The following is a 25326-nucleotide window of genomic DNA, read 5'->3' on the forward strand; positions in this document are numbered from 1 at the left end:
TAAGGAGGCTCAAACTGCAAGACTGTGGATAATCTGAAGTATATTCAGTGATACAGCATAGCTCTCTTGATTTTAGGTTAATACTATTAGTGATGACTGAATGTATGATGTAAACATGGTTGAATAAAGGTCAAATAAAATTATAAAAAAAACTAGTTTACTGACCACGTGTCATTGCCTTTGAAATAGTTCAGCGCTATGGTTATAAAGTGAAGTGGTAATTAAAGCACAAAAACAGCCACACCTAGCATAACTGCAAGTTTTTTTAACTAATGTCTGAGAACTTTTTCTAGAAGAATACTTTTACTCCTCTTAAGTAGTAATATATAACAATTATATTTAATTAAAAGTACTCTTACTTGAGTAAATATTTTGGTTACAGTTGACAATATGAGTTGTTGTAGTTGTGAATGTTGTTTTAACACATTACTGGTCTGTATGAATCGATAGATTTAGTTTAGTTTACTTTTCTTTTGAGTCGATCTTGTTCACATACACCACACATCATTCGCCCCAAACACCACACCATGAGCCAACAACTGATCGCCAAACTTATTTCCATGACAAAACGTTTCAAGTGGACAGAGCCCAGCTAAATTTAAACTACACCCATTTCAGGGACAGTTTTAAGACTGGTGCAGTGACCACAGCAGCCACATCAGCTCATGAGATGGAACGGTAGAGGAGGATACTACTTTCCAAAATAAACTGTAAATTTTTAAGCACAGTTCTCCAAATGTGCATCTGGTCAGGGTGCTTCTTCATGTCTGGTTAGTAAATGACCTAAGCAAAATTATCTAAGAATACTGGACCTTTTTCTTTAAAATAATTTATAACTTTTAGATTCTGAGAGAATGTTGAGAGAGAACCATGGGCATGGGCATTACGATATGTGAAAGCACTTTCCCACTGTTTCACAACTTCATCTCCGATTAAAAAGGTCCAATCACACATGAACACACTCATGGAGGTATATTTCAGTCACAAACTTTAGTCACAATGACTCTTCATTTATATCACGTTTTCCACAGGTCGCGTTAAAGTCACAGCAATAGCAAGGGTGGGATTGCATGGAGGCAGGGACACATGGAGATGAGTGCGCTCTGGTCATCGGGAGAGGTGATGAGCTCTGTGTTTGTGTGTATTTTTTTATACTTAAGTTGTAATAATTTATAATTTATTAGATTTTTTTCCATTATTACAGTAAGAGTATTCTAAAATGACAGAATCTTTGCTCTTACTAGTGCTCCTGACTGGTGAACAGAAGTTTTGTGAATGCCAAAAATGTATCAGAAGTAAAAATGTGTTTATAATAATGCTTCAAGAATGAAGCCCAATGCGTGCATCTTTCAGAATAGGTTTTTAATATCAATAATTTTACAAAATAGCATCCTACATTACATTCTATTTTCTAAAGAAATTGTTTTTTATTATTATTGTGGTATAGGAATTGGTATTCAGTATCGACAACACCAACAATAGAAGAATAGGAAGTAAACACTTAAAATCATACAAAAACTACTTCAAAACAACAATAGTAGTGAGGCTTCCTGAGAGAAAAATGAATTCCTCTGGTCCCAAAACATTGTCCTGCTGTGATCTGTTTCTATCCATGCTAACCACACCTAAGCACTGTGTGAATATTAGCTGATTGTGAGTTACATTGATTGTGTGACCTGAAAGAGGGCACCTGTGCAGGAATGACACCAGAGGACTGGCCATGAAACTTTGATGCTGTTTGCTGGTAACTTTACCCCTGCTCCTCTGGGGGTATTCAGGAGTTCACTGGCTGTTCTGACCAAGCCTAAATCTTGGAAATCAGGTCAGTTGTGATCCTATGGCTATTTAGAAAGGAAATATGCTGAATTTAAGGTAGTCAAAAGTAGTGAACATCAGAAACTAATTGATTTTAAAAAAAATAGTATCGAAACTAGATACTCATTTGAACAGGTATCAATACTAAAAAAGTCGCATTCACAGGACAGAAATTAATCTTTCCTGAATCGCTTTAGAATGAACTTGAGCTGTATCAGACCACACAGATTAGGATAATATAAAAGAAAGTACTATTATTTGATGCTGAAAATGACATTCTAGATAGATATTGTCTAGATAAAGAGTGTTTTTCCATTATCATCGTGGTTTCAGAATCTGTATTGAGTGGAGATTTAACAATATCCATATCTCTTGATACGATATTATCATGATATGCATCTCATGGTACAATATTTCTTGCGATATTTAGAAATGGCTGGTATAATTGTAGATAGGATACATTTTTGCTTTTAAAATACTCTGAGAAAATTTTGGAGTGAATTATTTCCATCATAATCCCAAGAGTTCAAGTAAAAAACATACATCTTCATGTTGTCTGCGTTGAAATGAATCATGGGATATGTACTTCTTGATGTTTATTAGCTGTTGCTACGATTTAAAAAAAAATGCAAAGGAACTTGTAATTCGATATATTGTGATGCCCCACAATATTACTGTGAGACTTTTGATGACACAATATCACAATATTTCAGTTATTGTTACATCCCGAGTATTGAGTCTATTCCTTAGAATCATAATCATATTTGTGACAGCACTTGCTGAGTTTGTCCATCACTAAAGTAGAAAAAGTTAACTATGTGGCAAATAGGTAAATAAAAACAAAGCAACAATTTGACAAATGTGAGAAGATACAATGAGTTCTGTATCTATTTAATTGTATCTGTTTACATTATTTGCATTAGCTGTTGCGCCTTCCTGCCACGTCTTTAGAGAAAAAACAAGCTCTTTTTCTATTAGGCTATTTTTATTGATTTATAACTTGTCATTTGTCCTGCACTGAGGCTATAATTTATTTGATTTTCTTTTTTGACACATAGGCAGATTGGGCAAGTAGCCACCCTATAGAAATACATGTTGGGCAACACTAAATCAGAAGTAAGCTGGAGGCACGGCAGGTTAGTACAGGCGGGTAAGACTTGTTTTGGGAATACGGTCTGGAGTTAATTTGAGTGGTATGATTCCATAAAGGGTGGGTCAAGTCACTAAGCAGGCCTGTGCTGCTGCTGCTGCAGACACACAAGTAGTTACAAAGTGGACACGTCAAATCACAGTCCACTGTTAGCTTTAACACGTCCATTTATAGCCCTTGTTATGCTGATGACCAAGCAATAAAACAATTAACATGCGTGTCTGGTGACAGAAGCGGACGGACCACCCCAGCGTTCCCCCTCCTCCTCCACTCGCACATGTCAATCAGCAACTGTCATAACAACAACGCGTAACACATGGGTATCTAAGAAAACAGGCCTAGTGTTAAATTGAAACTGTTAAATTGAAACTTTAAAGATGAATAAATCTGGCAAAAAAAAGATAAAGCGTCGTGGTGGAGTTACGTGGTGTTTTCTTTCTTGTGTCAGCTTACCTCAACTTGGACTGTCAGATCCAGAGGCGCACAGCAGTTTGAGCGCCCGTGCCAGTGTTTTCATTGAAATTCAACTTAAATCCGAGTTGGAGTAGGTTGTTTTGAAAGTAGTCCCCGTTTGGTGTTCACATAAGCGAGTAACCAAGCGACTTAACCTGGTCCGTGGCGCACGTAGGTGAAAAAGCGCACTGATCCTCGGTGGAAAGCTCCTCCCACTGTGCAGTAAGGGCAGGCCCGCGGAGAGCTCAGAGGTGGAGTGATCTGGTGTGGGTCTCATTTTCCTATGCGTTTACTTGGTATCCAGCACAACGCATACATTAGTTCATGCAGCTTTTGCGCAGTAGACAAACGTGGAAACTATGACCTCTTTTTAATTATGTTTAAATGCAATTGTATTTTTTTTTTTTTTTAATTTTCAATACTTGTCCAAAAAGTTGTTATTGCTATGTAAGCGAGCAAACAATGGCATCTTGGCGCCATCTGCAGGAAGAATGAGCATACTACACGTCTGTTGTAGCCTCATATAATGCAGGCGTAATGCATTTAATATGAGAATGGATCCCAAGTTACCTCTTTACTGAGAATAAAGTTGGGTCGCAGAGTGGAAAAGGTTACGAATCCCCGGAAACTTTAGACAGTTTTTCTCTTTGTTTGCCGTGTGTAGTTTAGACGTAAAGTCAAGGGCGCAGAACTTGTGACACATGTTGATCCAGACAGTACCACACCCCCTCTCCCATCCTCATATCCACGCTGCTGAACAAAGTGGAGCAAAGTGGGCCACGGGCATTTCAGTGGGCTTGCTGCTGATGGATGTTTGGCCCCTGAGCTGAGCGCGTTTGGTAGAGCTGTTTGGAGCATGTTGTCTGAGGAGGAGAACGAGATGCGCAGAAATACAGGGGACACCCGGAACACTGGTTAGTAATTTTACTTTACTAAACTTGAGATAGCTTTTCCTTCTTTAGTGTATCTTGAGACGACCAGATTTTCAAAATTAAAAACTGGGACATCCCTGGTTTGGGTTGGTTGGTAATAATACAATTGTGAGAAGTGCGTATTTAAGGAAAATTGTTCTAATGTGAGTCAGTACAGTCACATTTTCTTTGTGTATTGGACATTTTTAAACATGCTTTTCTGTATTTTACCTATACAAATGACAATTTATGCCTCTCTTTACTGTTGACACGTATCAAACTGGTCATAAATAGAGAAACCTGGGACGTTTCTTGTATAAAACTGGGACAAGTCACTGGTTTTGGATAAATCCACTGGGGCAAGGGACACAGGGCTCAAAACTGGGACTGTCCCGGGTAAATAGGGACGTCTGGTCACGCTAGTGTAGCTACAAGATTAGTAAACTTATACAAAGAAAGATGGCAAACAGACTAAACCACTTTTATAATCAATATACTATGCAGACATTCGACATTATGAATTGGTTCCATGTAAAAACACGTGAGTAAGTGGCCTACAGAAACTGTACAACAACAAAATATATCTTGTTCTCTTTTGATCAGATTGTGGAACCTTTTGCACCAAACAGTAGTGATACACAGTCTATATTACATATGCTAAGATATTTAATTGTTAATTAATTGCATGGTAAACAAGAAATATGTCTAATTTTGAACCTCATGATATGGTAAGATAAAACAAAGGTGTTATATTAACAAAGTACACATGTATTTCCCTTTTTCTTATGATTATTTTTTTATTATTTTTATTATTATTTTTTATATATTTAAAACAGTTTTATCAGCTTATTGTGTAGTTTAGACCTATTTTATTTATTTATTTATTTGAGACAGGGACAGCACACAATTTTTGCATTTTACCTTATCAGGAGAGATGCATTGTACATCAGGTTGTAGCATCAGTGCTAATTTCCACCTGTAGTCCCTGGACAGATTGATTGATTGTATTTAACTGACCTTGACTATCAACTGTTCTGGAGACCTGTAACATGTTTTGGGTTGATGGGGGAAACCGGAGCGCCCGGAGGAAACCCATCCTCTATCTATAGTTTAACTTTCCAACAAAGACCTGCAATCCTGACTCCAAAATTGATCTGACTTAAACACTTATATGTTATAATAATATATTATATCATGTTTGTTCAGCGTCATACACAAAATCTGTCCCCTTCCTAACAGTTTGAACTCTATTTGTTTTTCATTGTAACCTTCTGAGAGGACTTTTCCACTCATCCGGGCACACACCCTCTCCTCACCCACCAGGCCTGTCATGATAACAAACTTTGAAGCACGATATATTGCTGAAGAGAAATATTGCAATAAACAATAATATTTAACTACTTTATACCACTGACACAAAACAGGATAATCCCAGTAAACAAATTTAATATACTGTATCATTAAAAGTTAATATCAAAATAATAATAATAGCAAAAATGTCACCACTATTGCAAAGAATACATTGTTTCAGCTTTCATATATTGAAAGATAAATCAATATAGTCATTATTGTGAAAGGCCTATCACCCACACCACCTTCCTGTCTGTGTGTGATGAATGTGCTCTTGTCTGCAGTAGAGTATAGTTGTACAGTATATATAGAGGATGTACTTTATTTAGATGCCTAATGTCTGGTGGCACTCAACAGAAATATATGTTTAATGCTATTTTGTGGAACAATCCAACATCTCAGTGGGGATAAGCAAGTGGTGGACCCTCCTCCAGAAAAGTTAGCATACATGGTGCTCCTTTAATTAGCTACAACTAGGAAATCCAGCATATCTGTGCTTTCCCTCATGGTAGAACATTGCTCTATTAGAGTTGTTTTTTGTTTCATTCCTGTTTGATTTAGGCCAAGCAATTCTGTATTCCTGTAGTTTATGAGACTGAAAACATTCCCTTGTTTTGCGTGAAGTACACAATCAAAGTCAAAACAAGTCAAATAGGTATTAGCTAAGTTGAGACTGAAAGCCTCTGTGTGCACTGATTCGGTGGTGGCTGTTGTCCACCTGTTGTGCTGCTGCTGAGTAAAGCCCACATGTGTCAGACGGGGCCAAACAGCTGACCTCAGCACATGTGCTTGTGCTTTTCACTGGCACTGCCCAAACCAAAAGGGAGCTGGTCAGGCATGTAGCATCAATACCCTGATAAGAGTGTTGTCACAATGCTCAAAACTCAAATTTGACTCGAAACTCAATACTGATACCACAGTGAAGACTAAAATCATGGATCCTTTCAAAAATAAATGTGATTTTCAACATTTCTTTTATATTAACATGACTTTTATACTTGTTCTGATACAGCTCAAGAGCATCTTATCTTTACCTGCACAAATGAGTGTCTAGTTGTATTATTGATTACAAAATTATTAAACCAGATTGAAGGCTAGACATCAAGTATAATTTAAATACAGGGAATCTAGTAAATAATAATGAATGGGGAATTATTCATTTAAAAGTTGTATAAATAAACCAGAGGCAGTATTCCAAAACAGCTGGTCAGGAGATGTCTCTCACATCTGTTATTTGCAGACGTGAGTAGAACAGTGTAGAGTAGTAAAGTAATATTTCTAGTAGAAGTAGAAGTAGAAAGTGGGCCAAGACTTTACTCATATAAGAGTAAAAAAGTATTTGGGAAAACTACCACTCAAGATAAGTAATTGTAGCTGTCAGGACATCTGATTTATTGTTTTAAGTGAATGTAATTAGAAGGACAAACATTAAATAAAGCACAAAATCTGAGGATATAAAATGAGAAGAACTAAATCATATTTAAAGGAGCAGTGAAAGAAACACTAATGTTCAAATCATTTTGTATTGTACAACATAAATTGTCACCTGAAGACTTAAACAAACACAGTGGAATTAAGTATGTATGAATAACAGCACTCAACACCACTCTTACGCAAATAAAAATATTACTCAAGAGTAGGAGTCAAAGTATGCTGCTAGAAAAGCACTCTGAAAAGTTCAATTTCTTTAAAAAGTTACTGAAGTAAATGTAGCTACCCACCTTGGATTAACTGAGAAACACCATTGCCCTTCAGCAGTAGTGAAGTTTCCGTCTGTATCCTGCATGATCACATTCCAGGTGAACAGACTGGCCACTCAGGTAAACACAGGTGAGCAGATACCCAAGCCCCACCCACTGTCCTCAGCTGTGTGCCACTTTTCAGTCACTGGTTCAGTCTGCACCATGACGCAGAAAGAGCAACATTGGAACTGTAACATAACTGGCTGTTAAAACTCCCTCATATCTGGGCTTTGAGGTAGGAAAATGACATATTTAAACATGGCTTGGCTTGATAAAGTTAGTGTTTATAAAGAGCAGGTGTTAAAAGTGTGAGAGCGGGCTGAGTTACTGTCGTTGAATAGTAACTCAAAGCTAACAGCTAACAACTAAAAGGTGAAACAGGTGCAACACTGAAGTCTCAGTTTCAGTCTATTTGGCTAGAGGCTATGATAATAATACCAGAAAGGCTCCTATTAGGCACTGAAATCATCTTTCTTAAACCTAAAAATAAGATGAGACGGATTCCACGTGCAGAAAATGAGTAGATTTCTCAAAAAGTAGAGTCCAGTATTTTACAGTTATGTATGTAGACTACAATGATATGCACAACATGTGTAAAAAGAGGCCCTACCCTTATGTCAACTCAGGTTTGTTTTGGCAGACATAGTAGCGCTTTAAAGTGTTTAGTAGAACCACTGTATGAATGATAAGTAAATTTATACAATTATTTAAGTATGTATGAATGTTTTTTTTTTTATTGAATTGGAAATTGAACTGACAAGAGGACAAAAAAAATAAATCAATAGAAAATATCCCTTACTCGATTTTACCCATTGCATATGAGGTTTGATTTCCACCTCAGATATTTAGGTCATTAGTCGTTCTTGCAAGAGATGACTAGATCACTATTGAAGAGCAGCTTGTTCCTCTAGGTTAGTCCTGTAGGGTTGGGTTCTGGTATAACTTGTTCACAATGATTATTGTAACTGAACCAGTGACTTCTAATAATTGGAGTATCGTATATAGTTATTTAAAGGTATTGTCACAATACAATAAATAAATCAAATCAAATCAAACTAAATTGTGAATGAATGAAGAATAGGGATAAGGAAAAGGCTTGCAATATCAATTTCAACATCACAATATTTTTTCATACAATAGAATGTATTTTTTAAAACAAATTTTTAAAAATTGCAGTATTTTCCCATGTTTCAAGTGAAGAAATATCACATTATATCCTTATTTGAAAGCATGATATAAAGCATATTTTTAAGCAGTGTATAAAATAGTGTATCCAATAATAAAGTTTTATTTTAATTTGTTCAAAACCTATTAAATATAATGTTTCACATTTTGCCCATATATAATGTTCATTATATCAGTCTGATTATATTTTCATTACACATAGTTTGTCTTGTTCATACTTGGTTTTCCTTTTGGTTTTTAAAACATTTTTACAGATCATCAGTGTTCTCAGTGAAATAAGATTATTTAGTAGGATTAAATATTTTTGTACATGTTTTACCCATAATACATATCCCTTTTTGACAATTTTGCTAATACATCACCTAATACACTTATATTTGCAAAATGTATTCCACTTCCCCCTTCCCCCTTTTCACTGTCACTAATTTGTTTGTCTTTCATGATAATTGCTCCTTTTTTTAGGTCCCTCTAATCGGCTGAGGACAGATCACACACAAGCCAGGTAACAATACTTATCGATTGTGTGCATACAGTTGAAAAAGACAGGACATTCAAGGACATTTTGTATTATCATTGTGGTATCGGCATTGGTATTCTAGTCTATCTATCTAGTCTGTTCCTTAGTATTGAAATTGAGTTTGAAATGTTTGTACTAGCTACTAAACCAAAACAAATTTATAGTGGTTAAGTGACTGTAGGGTTAACATCAGCCTCCTGTTTGTCTCTCATTAACACTGTATAAGAGCCTCTACTCTCAGGAGAGTGAACGTCGCTGTGGTGAAATGGATGTAAACACTGAGCTTCCATAACATTCTCTGGGGAAAATGATACATTAATAATCCACAATTAGCACAATATATTAAGACATGATGTATTTATTGTGTAACTATAATTATTTTACAATTTGATTTGGACAAAAATGAATATCATGATTTTCTTTTAGACAGACTAAAATTTAGATTTTTATCATGTTGACTCAACATTTCACAACATAAGTGAAATTGGGTCATTCAAATTTGTAATTCTCTTTTCTGAACAGACAGGGGCCACTGTCATCTATAAAAGCTGTGATAAAACGCAGTAAGTGTGCCTAGACAAGTTGGTAATAGTTTACATTACCATATTTTTTTATTTAAATGTTCTTTGTCTTCCTAGCCAAACCGAGCTCTCAGAGCGAGCACCGCAGAGGTAATCATAGAAGGTAATTGCTCTGTTGTTTTGGTCAACATTTAGCTAGTTTGTAATCAGCAATACACAGATGTACTTTCACAAGTGAAATGTTCCTGTATTGAGAATAGAGATGGTGGTCTGGCATAGAGCACTCTCATGAACATATATTAAATATGATATTTGATTTTTGTTTTTGTCAGAACAACAGTTCAAAATGCACTGGTCATAGATCATTCTATTGTTGTATTGTATTTTTAGAATTCCTATAGTTTAAAAATGAGCTGGAGGACAGAATTCTATTGTAGAAGGAAAAAGGAAATACTTTTTCAAAATGGCATCAGAAAATGATGATGTTATTCAACCTCAAATTGTCCGTTAAAAGGACTTCATGCCGTGAAATGAATATGGCATGTCTGTGGAGTCAATCTCAAACAAATTAAGATAAGATTTTAACATTCTAGCTAAATGATGATGCAGAACAAAGCTGCCCATGAGGCATTATACTGTTCTTATAGAACCAGATTAAACACTATGCACTCAAATCGGGATGCACTAGTGTAGCTTTTTCAGTTCTGATATCGATACTTTGGCTTTAAGTATCTGCTGATAGCCGATATCAACTGACACTGGGGCAGAGACTAAATAAAGTTAAACTATAATTAATTTCCTATTACACTTAGTTTAAAAACAATTTCCTCCCATGGGTATACGGGCCTCTACACATACCTCTGAAGGGCGTTTTTTTAATTCCCAGAGCAAACACTAACTTTCTCAAAAACACTTACAGAGGAATCAAAAGATTGGGTTGACATTATCAGTTCTGTTATCTGAGTTATCAGTTCACAAGTCTTTTAGGGTTATTTGTACCTGAATTAAATTATAGTCTTATATTTTGTATTCTAAATATAGAAGGGAATGTTTGATATTTTTGTAATTTTTTTGTCATTTGTAGAACATGAACAGAGCCCATTTATTCAGATGTTCACTGGTGCAAAATATCCATGTCTTGTGTCTGTAGGCGTCCAGAGATCACCATCCTCTCAGCAGAACCTCTGGACTGCAGTGGGGTGAGTCCAGGAAATCCTCTGGTCTTCTCTGCCCCTCACACCCCTCCTCCTCAGGTGGGTTGTTATGTTAATTATGGAAAATATGTTTCATTAATAAAGGGCCTGTATTACTTTATTTTTGATCTATGTTATAATGTTCTTTCTTCATCAAAAACATACCCGTAGTTATGTTTTGTTTCAATGTTTATCAGAAAAATCCTGCATATTTAGACTGAGTTCTTCTCTCAAACAGGAAATACTCTATTTCACTTTGTGATGTCATGTGGTAATACAGGAAGTGCTTCACTGTATTTTTTAAATCTATACACCTTCACTAGAATCATTTAACATTTATTTTAGTCTTAGAATTGTCTAGTAAACTAAAGGTAAAAGGTAGCTGTTCACTCCCGCCTCATGACATAAAGTGGACAGATAATAATCCAGGATTACTCAAACATGTGAATGAAACAAAACACAACTCAGGTGTGTTTTTGAGGAGGTAACAACATTCTAAAATGGATTAAAGCTTAGAGTTACAAAATTCCACAATATGCGACCTTTAAGCTCAATTCTTTTTTTTTCTTTCTGATTTCAATTTGATCAGGTCCCAAGGCAAAAGACCCAGGAAGTCCCTGTTAAACCTGTAGCACCCCCTCGTCACCTGACCTGCAAAACTACTACTACTGCTGCTGCTACCGCTGCTACCGAAACTGCTGGTGAGCTAATTTCATTATCTATATGTAATTTCATCGACATACAAATAACAAAACAAATTAATTGATGGAACATTCGTTTTGAATCAAAAGCAACATAAATATGAGAGGATTAAGGCTGAACGACTTGGGGGGGAAATATCTAATTGCAATTTTGTGAAATTCACATTGTAAATGCATCAAGGAGAATTGACAAAAAGACTTACATTGACCTATGAACTGGCAAACTAATACAAGAAAACAAGTTTGTATAGACCAGAACTACAGGGTTAGTAGTTTTTATTCAGAATATTAAGAAAATGAAATGAATTTTTTAAATAATAAAAATTGCTAATCCACTGAAATGTCTATTTTGATTTGATTGCAATTAATCTTGCTACCCTAGAGAATATACTCCTTATATATATGTTTTTCCTACAGGTAAAAAACCCCTCAAACCACCACGACCATCTGCTCCAAAGAACAAAACATCATCCACTGCCACAGATGGACCCACTAATGTGAATTTAACATTTTCAAGTTCCCATAGCAACCCAGATTCAGGCTGTAACGCAACTGGACAGACAAACTACACCAGATCTGTCACTGTTCATTGGAATAACACAAGCAGCACAGAGACTAGTTCTGATACTACAACTGCATTTACTGCTACTACTACTACTACTGCTACTACTACTTCCAGTTCTATCCAGTATCCTGTCCCACTTCCTCGCATCAAATCCAAAAGGCTGCTTATTCTACCAGCGGAACCCCAAACTTTGGTCGAGTTAAGTGAAAATTCTGACCCTTCAAACTGCATAGCGGACAGAGCCTCTTCCAATAAGTACCTAGAAGAATTACTGGAAGTCTTTAAAGAAGAAAACCTTGCTAATTTTAACCAATCTAGTGCCGAAACAGAATATGTGGACGAGATGAGCGCTGCAAATAGTCTTCGTGCTAGAATACAGGCATTTGAAAACCAAGCCGAAGAGGCTTCCCTGCCTATAAAGCCGCAACCAGTGGCGAGGAAAACAAGACCCCCGGTAGCAGCTAAACCTTCTGTAAAACCACAATTTAGCGCTGACGACATCTACGAGAATGTCTCATCTTCACCCCCAACTCCGGCTCCCAAATCCGCCAAGAAACCACTGGGCAAAACAAATTCTGTAAAGGAGGAGTTGGATGCAGTATTGGCACAGCATAGGTCTAAGCCACCGAAGTTGACGAGGGAGGATTGTATTTACGATGATGATTTTGCCAAAGGGCCCTCTACACCACCGGTTAAGCCAACTAAAGAGCCACTCAGACCCAATCTGAATATAAACAACCACAACAACTACACAGCACAGCCACTGTACGACAGCACGGATAATGTAGCAGGTGAGAGACTGTCTATTTTTATACATTTCTACTACAATTATCAAAAGTATAGAAAAAATCAGATACGAATCACTGCTAATATTGGTTTGAAAGTAGATACTTATTTGAGCTATCGATACTAAAAAAAGTCACTTTCACAGGACAGAAATGAACCTTTCCTGAATAGATTTAGAATGATCTTGAGCTGTATCAGAACAAGTATCAGATCACATGGACTATTATACACCCATGGACCACTATGGATCATACCAAATTAAAGAAAATATCATGATTTAACATATAACAAATACTGATTCCAATACCATGAAGATAAAATCAAGTCAAGTCTGTTCCTTTGTATTGAAATCAAGTTTGAAATTTTTGTATTGTGACAAAAGTAATTTTATTGTGTTGAATTCAAGAATATTTCCACCAAATTAAAATTAGTATTTTAGTCCTCACACATTTTCAGTGGTGTTTTGATATGTTATGATGATGATGAGAGAGATAATATGATGGAGACTTTAGTTCAATTTAAGGCTGCACAATTTATACTATAATGAAAATCTATCATAGGAAAGAAATATAACTGGTAACTGATATTTCTGAGAATTAGATGAACATGTTTTAAATTGAATTTTAGTAAGTAATTTATATTGTTGTATTGTATTGTATTGTATATATTGTATTTTGAATTGATCAATTTAATAAACCCTCATTCATTCAGGAGTGGTACACGGTTAGGTTAGTTTATTTGCCATTTGTAGTTAAAAAAACACATTGGAAAAACATGTATAAGAAGCTCAAAGTGCACCATGAGAACTTATACTGCACACAGTTTTGTAATATTAATGTTTAGAATACTGTCATTGTATTTCTTATATTGTGTAGCCCCAGTTCAAATTAGGTGACAGCACATATCTAAAAAAAAAAAAAAATTAATAAAATAACTTAATTTAAACCAATAATAATCAATAGTTCACTATACTTAACATTTACATTTTCTAGCGACCACAGTGAGTAGTGACGAACCATTCAGTGAGTACGAGTATATGGACAGACAATCAAGTGAGTAATCTCAAACACTAATAATGTTATTACAGTTATTGCATAGAAATAAACACATTATAATATGAAACATTTCCAACATGTGACCCTTTTTAGTAGCTTCAGAAAGTGCATATGAGTTTGAAGACACATACACATTTGAGGACGATACATCACGTAAGTTAGCAATAGTTTTTTTTTTTTTTTTTATATTCTCAAAACCCAAATTTAAACCAGTGGTCTAGTCTATATATTTTGTAAATTTGATTATATGAATCCATGATCACAGAAACTCCTGAAACTACAAACAGCCACTATGAATATGTGGAATATTCGCGAAATAGTGAGTATTAATATCTACCATGGTCAAGATTATTATTTTTGATATTTAAATATTAAAGCTGCAGAAAATCCTGACATTGATTGTGTACCAAAAACACATGAGGCCAAAGCTTCAAGTGAGTGTTATTGACATATAAACTGTCATATCATGGTAAGTATACGGAGGATGGATGGACAAAATTATTCATATTTAAATGTCCTATATTACACAAAAAGGATTCTTCTGAGCTTTAAGCCATGTTATAATGCTGTTACCTCCTCAAAAACATACCTGGAGTTGTGTTTTGTTTCATTCACACATGTTTGAGTAACTATTTATGATTAGTTTGTTCCCATCTCCAAAGCTCAAATGCTCTGTTCCACCTAGCGATGTCATGAAGTGGTAATATTCAAGTTAACAGCTCCTTTTGCCTTTAGTCAGTAGAGATTGGTGATTCCAGGGTTGAAATCTTCCAAATGACTCTAGTGCAGATGAATGGAGTTTAATAACACAGTGGCGCACTTCCTGTATTACCACATGACGTCATAAGGTGGCACAGAGTGTTTTCTATTTGAGAGAAGAGCTTAAATAGGCAGGTTTTGGGTGTAAAACATGTGTGAATGAAATAAAACACAACTCCAGGTATGTTTGGGATGAGGAAACAACATTTTAAAGATGCGCCATGTAACTTTTTTATTGGAGGGTCTCCATGGAGATGTTCTTGCTTTGCCTTGAATATTTTATAATATGGCATTTAAAATATATATTTCTACCCAAAAAAACAGATGAAGTTGCTGAGTTCATTTCCAGGTCAGAGCTGTGAAGAGGTGACAGGAATATTTTGGCAATAAAACAAATGTAACTGAATAAATACAACACCGATCAGTTTAAAGCTATAATGTGGAATATTCCAGACAAAGCATTAACATTTCAGTCTATCTATCAATCAACAGAAGTTCATCTTAAAGGTATAATATGCAGGAGCTTGGTTATTAATATATTGTCCCCATGTTATTTGGCCAGTATAAACAAGTTGCAGCCCATACATCTTACCACTGTAAAAATACACAAATATTAACTTGGGTTTAGTGCAAGTTTACATCGTATGCACTTTCAGACATAAGTGTGTCCACATACAGACTAATGCATACAACAGAAACGGGCCCATTAGTGTAAAGAAGAAGGCCATTTTTTAAGCCCTGCATATTTTACTTACATTGGTGGAACAATTCTCAGTGATACGTTTGCATTTTCTGTATCTAATATGGTTTCCTGGTGATACTGTCTGTGGTACTTATTTTTGGTGATTTTGTTTTGATGTCAGAGACTTACTAACACATTCCTGTTTATCTAGGCTTGGGACTGAAGAAAAAACATGTGAACCTCTGTGTATGGCTGACCTTGCTTCTTAATCATTTAAATGTATAACTTTGTTTAAATTTCAGATGATACTGCTGTCAAGCCAAAGCCACAGATGGATAACTATGCAGGCTCTAGACAAAGTATGACCCGGAGACCGACCACTATCATCGTTCCCAGGAAAAGTGGGTCATGTGAGTTAACGATTTTTAAATTTTTTGTTTTTCCAACTCAGTGCCGTACTTTTGTTCATTGTTTGGCTGGGTTTTAGAGGACATTAAAATACAGTGAGTTCTTGGGTCTCGTCAATGATAGAATAGATCAGGTTCCACATTTGTGAGTTTTCCTTTTGGATATTTCATGGCAAAGTAAAATGTGACCAATAAGGAAATCATTGTATTCTCGAATCTGAAAACACCAATACAAGTTCTACTATTTTCACAGCTTATAATGACGATACATAAACTGTTGGCATAAGTTACATAATAAATAATGTGCATTCATTCATTTATTCTTTCTTCACTTATTCTCAGAGGGGGGTATTATATTTCAAGGAAGCTACAGTTTAATACTGAGAATGACACTCTACTGTCTAAATAAAGAGTGTTTTTTATTATCATTGTTGTATTGAATCAGTTTTGAGTATCTATTCCAAGTCCATTCCCTAGTATCGAAATTAAGTTGCTTTTTATTACATTACTTTTTAATTACACTAATTTATTGCTCAAAATAAGCTGTTCAGTTAAATCTTTTATTATTATAAGTTAACTGTAAAGACAAGGGGGTAATTCAGTACCTGTGTTGTTAGTTTCAGATGGTTTTCAGGACAGCCCCCCTGCCCTCCCAGTCCAGAAGCCCGTGGGAGCTCTCAAAGCACCACCAGTCAACAGACATTCAATCACCTCTTTTCCATCTCAGGTAATCTATATGCAATACTGTTTGGCTGAAGTAAGATAATTAATTTATCACAATTTGTTGACTTTTGAAGTAATCATCAACTACTTTAGTAAATGAATGATCATAATCTGGACTACGCACAGATTCAAAACATGTACTGAGAGATGAGATGTGATCATTTAGACAGAGCAGTCATTATTAGAATTGCAAATGTGTACAATTTTGTGGTTTTGATTAAAAACCTATTTTGACTATAAGCACACTGAAATACCAGTCCGACGTTTTGACACCTTTTTTCATGTATGTTTCTTCTTTAGCTCCATGATTATTTAAATGATAGATTCTCACTAAAGGCATCAAAACCATGAATGGACACATATGGAATGTAGTAAGCAAAAAATAATCTAGCCACAATAAAACAAAACTTTTCGATTTCTAAAAAGAGTCAGCTTTGATCAGTGCTTTGCTCCTGCTTTTACTCTTGGCATTTCTTGACCCTGTGAAGCAGAGGTGGGGACTTGCAAGTCGTGACTTGGACTCGAGTCAGATTTGAGTCACTTTTTTTAGGACTTGAGACTCGACTTGATAAAATGGACTAAGACTTAGGACTTTTTGACTTGGACTTGAAGCCTGTGACTTGAGAAGACTTGAGAAGCACTTTTAAATCTGAATTCTTTCTATTCTAACTGTAATGACTCACACTAAGATATTGTCAAGACATTTAGAAAGGAAAAATTAACTAAATTTATATCTACAACTTTTATATACTCTATAAATACTCATATTTAAATATACTATGATTTTTAAAGTTAAATTTATTTTAAAATTCATATAAATTGCAGAAATCTAAGCTATATTTGGTATTTTGGTTTAAAGACTTGAAATGACTTGAAGCTCAAAGCAGACGACTTGGACTTGACTTGGACTTATGGGCCAATGACTCAAGACTCGACTTGGACTTGCCTGTATTTGACTTGGGACTTGACTCGGACTTGAGCTCAAAGACTTGAGACTTACTTGAGACTTGCAAAACGATGACTTGGTCCTACTTCGGTTGTGAAGCGAGAACTATTTTAGGGAACACTACCAAGCACTACCAACTAAGCAAAAGGGTGGCCACTTTCAGCATTTGAATATAAAATCTAAAAATACTTAGTTGAGGTACTTTTTTTTTCTTTGTGTCATAATTCTATATATATGTTGCAGCATATATTGGATGTCTGTATGTATAAACAATGTAGAAAGTGGTAAACATGCAGAAAAAAAGCACTGAATGAGAGGGTGAGTAACTTTTGACTGGTAGTGTATACTCGAAGATGTCCTCAAGCATCATATAAATTTAATTGAACCAAATTTGGTAAAACGCTCATATTCAAAGGCCTACTAACTAATAATCAAAAGAGACATTGCTATATTAATCTATTAGGAAAATAATTATTACTTGCAGACACAATACTGTGAACTGTATTTGGGCATACCTAGGCATCAAACTAATATCAGTTTACAGAGTTCCAGAGTTTTGCATGGCTTACCTTGTTCTCCCATTCTGCTGAACAAAGAAGCTCTTGTAGCCTGAGTTGCTATTGAAAGCTATGGGTTGTATTAGTGTCAGTGTGGTGTGGAGTAGAGTTTTGCTGTGGATATTTGTTTGTAAAGGTGCTTTGTCCACTTTTAGGTGTCCCAAAGTCCTGCACCAGAGCCAACACTACCACCACGGTAAGTACTGGTGGAGATTCAGGTCATAATACACTCATAAGAACTAAAAACATATACATTTCAAGAATAAATTTTAAGATCAGATGTCAGTAAATTAAATTAAGTTCTATACTCAGAAATGTCACCCTAAATGGAAAAGTGTTTTTTGTTTTTTTAAATCTTATTAATTGGCATTTTTAGAAAGTGAAATTTCTTAATGTGTGTCATACTAGAGGAATGGTACTCTTTTATACCATATGAAAACTGAATGGATTTCACTGTTGTTTGGTAATGATGTTAATAATTGTAAATAATTATAATATTGTGTAATCTATTGCCTTAATTTGTCATTTGGTGTACATTGTCTACTGATCTTTATATTACACAAGCTCCAGATTAAGTTTTTAAACCTCTTCAAATATATAGATTATTTCACAAAAATGTAATTAGACATGGAAGTCAGTAGTATTCTATGCCTAAAAATATTTTAAAATCATTTTCACCATTGTCATTTTATAATTCACAGCCATGGAACATGCATGTTTGTGGAAACCCTCTTTGTCTGATAAAAAAAAATATATATACTAAAAAAAAAAAAAAAAGATAATAATAATAATAACATAGAAATGGGGAAAGAATTGCCTAAAACTGGTTAAGATGGTTGTCGATGGGCTTGAATCGCATTTTTAGCAGTTTTATATAGAATTTTTTTTTTTCCAACAACCATATATTGAACATTAAACATATTTCCCCCAGGAGGCTCACCACCAGTAAAACCCTGCCCCCTCGGCCCCCCATGGTGAGGTCCGGTTCAGGCAGACCTCCTGCTCCACGTATGGAAGCTGCAGGTCGCTCCCTCTCCTCTCCCTGGGACGCTCCACCTAAACCACAGAAGCCCCAAAAGAGAGACCCACTACTGCCCCCTAGGCCTAATCCAGGGCACTGCCTCTACAACAAATACACTGTAAAACATGTTCTAATAGTGATAATAGAGTTTATTTTGTTCACAGATTTTGATTTTAGATTTTTCATTTCAGCTTCATGTACCACACGGAGTTGCATCCACTGACTACGATGGCCGCAGAACTGGCGAGCTCTCATTTCAGGTGATTTTTTAAAAATAGTATCCTTTAGTTTACATTGAACTAAGTGCATAACACCAACCATAATAAATTAGCATTAACTATTAGCTACAATTGGAACACACATATTTATGTATCGTACCTGGGAAGAGAACAGCAATTGTGCCAGTATTTTGTTGTCCCAGCCCTTGACCTTTACGCATAATCTATTAATATATTTTTATTTCATGCTGCATTTTCAACAACAATTATTACAGTTGTATATAATATTACAATGAACTAGCATAGATACTAGGGATGCACCAATATCACTTTTACAAAATAGTACAAGTACTTTATTTGAGCACAGCGGTAAAACAAATTTTTTAAATGTATCCTACTTTTTCACTGGAATACTTATTTGAGGGATTGTTTTAAATTTCTACTAAAATCAAAAACATAACAGTTATTTTGGTATCAGACTGAAACACAAGTAATACAATACAAAATACATTTAATTGTTTTGTAACATTTCATTAACTGTTTTCCATATATTTGCTATAGAAAAATGAAGTCCTCGTGCTGCTAAATCCAATAGACTCCAGTACGTATGAGTGTCAAGTGGGAGACCGGAGAGGAAGGGTGCATAGGTCTTGTATGAAGGTCATCACTCCAGTGTCAGCCTCAGATCTCTCAGAAACACAGGTATATTCTATTATCAGTATGGGTACTACTCTGCTCTACCATGTGGTAGTGAGCTGCTAACTTACAAAATGGTAACTTATTTTTTGCGTTTTCATCAGGGTGGTATGCAAACAGCATCAGGCAATGGATTAACAGTGGAGGCTCTATTTGATTTCAATCCAGGTATCGAAAATGAGATGCTACTTGATAAAAACTATACCTTAATTTAGCGTTAATAAAGCATGGACAAAGACTTAATTCTAGATATCTATGGAGGAAAGTTCAGTAGTCACCATGATTGCAAAATGGATTAAGAAAACATGCTCATTTAATCTTTCATGGTCCTGTTTCATGGAAAGTTGTTTAATTTTAAACAAAAAAGCATGCAACTACAGTGTTATTTGAGACTGACTTTTTTATTAGTAAATTGATTATCTAAGTGTAAATGAAATGAATATTACATAGAAATTGTTTGCTCTTTGAATGAACATTTTGTATTCTGTCTACAGAGAATCCCGATGAGCTGGATTTAAGAGCAGGAGATGTGGTGACTATGGTGGAGCAGGTGGACAGTGAATGGTACAAAGGGACCTGCAGAGGCTCCACAGGATTCTTCCCCATCAACTATGCCAAAATCCTGGTATGGTTCTCTCAACAATCAAAGTAGAGTATAAAAAATGTTTTCATTAAAATAAACTAATAAAGTAATTGTGTCCTCTATATAGGAAAACTCACCACGACTCCCCGAAAGAAATGGCAGGAAGCCTTCTTCAAATGTTAGGTACTGCTTTTTTCCGCATGTATTTATGTGAGCTTAAAGCCATGGTATAAAGTTTACAGCTACCATTTAACTTTAGTTCAGTAGAGACTGGCAGTTCCAGAGCTAAAATTATCCAAATGATTCTAGTGAAAGTGAATGGAGTTCAAAAGTATACAATACAATACAATCTTGCTTTGTGTGTTAAACATATGTGAATTAAACAAAACACAACTCCAGATATGTTTTTATAAGAAAGCATTACCTGTTTCTTTACCTGTCGGTGGTTGTTGCAGTGGTCCAAGGTGCGTGGCCAGGTTTGACTTTGAGGGCGAGCACAGTGACGAGCTGAGCTTCTCTGAGGGGGACGTGATCCAGCTCAAGTCCTACGTGGGACAGGACTGGGCCCGGGGGCAGTTAGGGGACTTCAGCGGCATCTTCCCCCTCAACTTTGTGGAGATCATCCAAGACCTGCCACCAGCACCCAGCCCACAGCCCACAAAGCCCAACAAGATCGCACTGCCTGGTACGTGAATGTATTATATATTTTGGGGCTCAATGTTTATCATTTGTATATTTTTGTTTATTTTATTTTTGGAGTAGTGCGGAATTTTTTGTGATATATTTTGTTTCAAAATGTTATTGGTTACCATGGCTCATATGACAATACCTTTCTTAATTTTATTTATTTTTTTCAGTTTTATATATTGTAAAAATACAGTGTAAACCAATAAAGGTGCAGTTATCTATTGTCAAGGAATATTTAAAATATTTGTTTGCCATTCTAATTGAGTTCTCTTCTTGAAACACAATTTTGACTTTATGGTAGCCAGTAATAATGATCCAGTGCTGATGACAGTTTCATTGTATGTGACTCTGTTGTCCATTACAACCGTGCGGCACGACAGGAATCTGCCTTTGTTGTGATTTCATTAACAGCTGTTTATCAGATGGCCCCTGACACACAGGGCAACTCCTTAGTTGTGAAAATATTTAGACATAAGATATACACTTCACTAATGTGTTTGAAATCTGAACTTGTTTAGGCTATGATTTGGTATTTACCACATGTAGTACATTATTTTACCAGTTTATTTTTTCTGCAGTTACAGTCCAAATGTAAACATCTGAAGAGACACTAGGGAATAGACTGGAGCAGTTTTCACATCCAATTTTCTACAAGTGATTGACCTTTAAAAGTGTACTCTGCAACTTTTCTGGTGAAGGATCTGTCAAATGCTTGTCTCCATGGAGATGTTATTGCTTTGTCTGGAATGTTTCACAGTATGGCATTAAATCTTTCTATCTTCATGGAGACCAAACCAGATCAGGTTATAGGTCAGATGTGGAGAGGCGCTCACGCTCTCAATGAGAATGCCTGTTTTTCTAGATATTTTTGATCTACAATACCACCTGTAATTGAATAAATGTATGGTAAATCTGTTTAGCTGTTTACTGTGGAGCATTCTAGGCAGAGCAATGACATAGCCATAGAAAAAAGCAGGTGATGGGCCCTCAACCAAAAAGTTACATAATGTACCTGTAAGCACTGTCATTGTCCATGAAAGATGTGGTTTGATGTACATTTGCATTGCTGCAAAATTGTTATGATATTTGTACTAGTTGTTTGTACAACTTTTATGTTTTAGGCATGGTTAAAACTACACAAAATCAAGTGACCCCACCAGCTCAGGTAACCTTCACTTCTATATTAAGATGTTCACCTTTTTTGATGTAATAAACCTAAATCCCTTGTTAATTCCATAGTCTCCTCGGTCTGGATCGGAGTGGGTAGTTGCTCTGTATGATTTCTCTGGGAACACAGAGGGAGATCTGTCCTTTCAGGCTGGAGACCGCATCTTCGTCACTCATCACCTCGATGAAGAGTGGAGCAACGGAAGACTCAATGGGAAAGAGGGCATATTCCCATGGGCATTTGTCTCCAACAGGTGAGTAGTCAATGCTATTTAGTGTTGTCATGATACTAAAATTTCAAACTTTGAGGAATAGAATTGATATTGAAAAGTACAAAGTGGATTATACATAAATCTTTATGTTTGTGTTAATGCCTTCAGCAGGGAAGACTTGGCTGACTAGTCATCAGAAGAGGGCAGCAGTGAGCAGTGGTGCCAGTGCACTGTTTTAACTTTGCTCCTTCAAAGACGGCTCCTCATCGCAGTCAGATGCAAAGTATTTTGTCATTGGTTGAAATAAACAAAACTGACTCCTGTGAGCTTTTAGTCATGTTATAATGTTACCTTCTCATAAACATACCTGGAGTTGTTTTGTTTCATCCTGTGTTACTAGGCTGTCTACATCTCCAAAGCTCAAAATGCTCTGTTCCACCTTGTGATGTCATCAAATGGTAGTTAACAGCTATTTTTATTCTCAATCAATCTACAGTACGTTGGAATAAGTTGGTGCCTTTTTAAATCTTTTTTTTCCCCTTCTTTCTTCAGCTGAAATTGTCACAGAAAGTCCACATCTCTATCTTATGATGCATCAAAAATCAAAGAAGTTATAGGCTTACAGGCAGAAATTATTCATTAATTATGATTCTAATGAAAGGTGTAGAGTTTGAAAATACAGTACAGTGCTTGCTGTATTAACATTATTATTGACATCGCAAGGTGGAACAGAGTGTTTTCAGTTTGAGAGATGGAAAAACTCTCCCGTCCCCCATCTGGGAGTACGGCATCATCACCAATTGTGTTGCCTAGCGTAATTAAGGAGGCAATGGCTGTAAAAGAAAAGTACTTATTCTCTGGTTTTAGTTATGATTATTTTTTACTTAACTATGACATAATATGATCCTCATCAGAATTCATATAATGTTTAGTTTTACACTTAAAAGGGATGAGACCATCACCATCATCTGGCCCTTTTTGTTATCTGAACTGTACCGCATATGATCATCTTTTCAAAATATTTTGCCTCATTAACCCCCTCTGGCTCATACATTTTAAATTTTATATACATAACATAAGATTGCCAATACTATTTATGGTCAGTTTTTGTTAAAAAAAAATGTATTGTCATAGACCTGTTCCAATGAGAGTTTATTTATGTCAAACCATCTTTTAATTTTTTTATAGTCTACTGTTTCTACTGTGACAAGGAGTTGTTTAATTTCCTTTCCAGAACAAAAAATGTTGGTATCATCAGCAAATAAAATGAGGTGGAGATTGATTATGCTGACAATGTAATTTATATATAATAAAAATATTTTGGTCCCAATATTGATCTTTGTTGTATTCCAAGTAATCTCTTGATGCTCAGATTTGGATTTGTGTATTTGAACAAATGGTTTACAGTCTCTTTATTTTATTTTATTTTTTCTCTTTGCAATGACACATATATTAACAAAGTTTTAAGTGACAGTGTATGAGGTTGAGGTAAGAAGGTGATTGACAGTGAGATATACATACTGATAATCCTGTGTTATTCTAAATTATTACTATATTATTGAGATATTTGATAGATACATTTGTTTGTCATTAAACAGTCATTTGTTCTGTGTGTACTACCGCAGTGTGAGTGTGTATCCGTAGTACTATCTCTTTGTACTTATCGTGTATACTGTAGTATTGTGAGTGTTGTGTTTAGGGATGGCTCGTGTTTCTTGGCGCTGATCTTTGTCCCGATCAACACCTCGCCTCATGTTTAATTCAGGACACTTCACAATTCCTCCTCACCTCAGACTGATAAGAGGAGACCAGGACTAAACCAGGACTGAACCAGGACTGAACCAGAACAAAACCAGGACTGACTGTAGAGGATTTTTGACCACCATTAGCCACACTCTATACCCATATTATAATAAATCCATGGAAAGCATGGAAAGCTTTGTAGAAGTATTGTCTGTAGACAAGACTGCATACACAGCATAATACAAAAATTTACAGGACTAAACCAGGAATAATCCATGATTAACCTATGACTCTAGCAGGACTGAACAAGGGCTATACCAGGACTAACCCAGAATGAAACCAGGGCTGAACCAGTACTGAACCAGGAGTAAACCAGAACTAAAGCAGAGCTGAGTTTGCCTGTGATTACTCTGGTTGGACTGTTTCACAGTAGGGCTTTTGGGTAACAACAGCATTTTTTCTGATTCATCTTTCAATAACAGGGTTCTGTTCAAACTTCACATTTTAAATGTGTCCAGAAAAATTGACAAAACCAAACTGAAATATGAACTGACAAACATACAAGAATCACATTTCAGAGCATGTTTGTACAGATCTAAACTACAGGGTAAGCACTTTTTATGCAGAATAAATTTAGTGTATATATGCAACATTTCATCAGTTCCACGGTTTTATTCCTCAGAAATACTTGATACACATGCATTCTTAAAGTTGGATTATACATCAGTATGGACAATATGGAAATATGCCCAGAATAAAGAGAAAACATTGGCAGCAGTTATACTCTGAAGGAGCATGGACATGGGACAGGGAATCCTGTTCATTTCCATGTGGATTGCCTGCATAGATGCACATGTTCTCATAGTAAAGTAGTATAAACCAAAATTTACTGTGAATGGGCTTGCCTCTCCTTGGATTTGATCTGCAACTTGGCCTGGTGGCACTACCAGCTTCCCTCCCACAGGTAAATAATGCCATACA

General features: G+C 35.7%; 2 protein-coding genes across 9 annotated transcripts in view; one reads left to right on the forward strand and one right to left on the reverse strand.

Annotated features, from left to right (window-relative positions):
• The window catches only part of fhip1aa (FHF complex subunit HOOK interacting protein 1Aa), a 32681-nt gene extending 29109 nt beyond the window's left edge, over positions 1 to 3572 (reverse strand). Inside the window, exon 1 of one of the 2 annotated variants that reach the window (XM_055157994.1) lies at positions 3419 to 3572. The gene's annotated coding sequence lies outside the window, so the exon portion shown is untranslated. The remainder of the gene's footprint in view (positions 1 to 3418) is intronic. The other variant, XM_020931371.2, reaches the window with a different exon arrangement.
• On the forward strand, positions 1023 to 23932 carry sh3d19 (SH3 domain containing 19). 7 transcript variants are annotated; one of them, XM_055157990.1, is made up of 23 exons: positions 1023 to 1119; positions 9069 to 9108; positions 9646 to 9686; positions 9762 to 9807; positions 10795 to 10897; positions 11427 to 11538; positions 11956 to 12894; positions 13882 to 13941; positions 14038 to 14097; positions 14210 to 14263; positions 15688 to 15795; positions 16410 to 16519; positions 18174 to 18214; positions 18950 to 19157; positions 19231 to 19299; positions 19819 to 19959; positions 20058 to 20121; positions 20448 to 20578; positions 20664 to 20719; positions 20992 to 21221; positions 22345 to 22388; positions 22463 to 22644; positions 22771 to 23932. In XM_055157990.1, the coding sequence occupies exons 1-23, from the start codon at positions 1071 to 1073 to the stop codon at positions 22790 to 22792; spliced, it is 2910 nt and encodes a 969-aa protein (XP_055013965.1). In that variant the 5' UTR covers positions 1023 to 1070; the 3' UTR covers positions 22793 to 23932. The 7 variants fall into 7 exon arrangements, with proteins under 7 accessions (XP_055013965.1, XP_055013962.1, XP_055013966.1 ...); XM_055157987.1 differs by lacking the exon at positions 1023 to 1119 and adding an exon at positions 1676 to 1822 and having other exon boundaries at positions 14041 to 14097; XM_055157986.1 differs by lacking the exon at positions 1023 to 1119 and adding an exon at positions 1677 to 1822.
• Positions 23933 to 25326: the final 1394 nt, after the last annotated feature.

This window comes from Boleophthalmus pectinirostris, unplaced genomic scaffold (assembly GCF_026225935.1).
Source record: "Boleophthalmus pectinirostris isolate CB_2022bp ecotype Guang Dong unplaced genomic scaffold, ASM2622593v1 HiC_scaffold_22, whole genome shotgun sequence".
Taxonomy (NCBI): domain Eukaryota; kingdom Metazoa; phylum Chordata; class Actinopteri; order Gobiiformes; family Gobiidae; genus Boleophthalmus; species Boleophthalmus pectinirostris.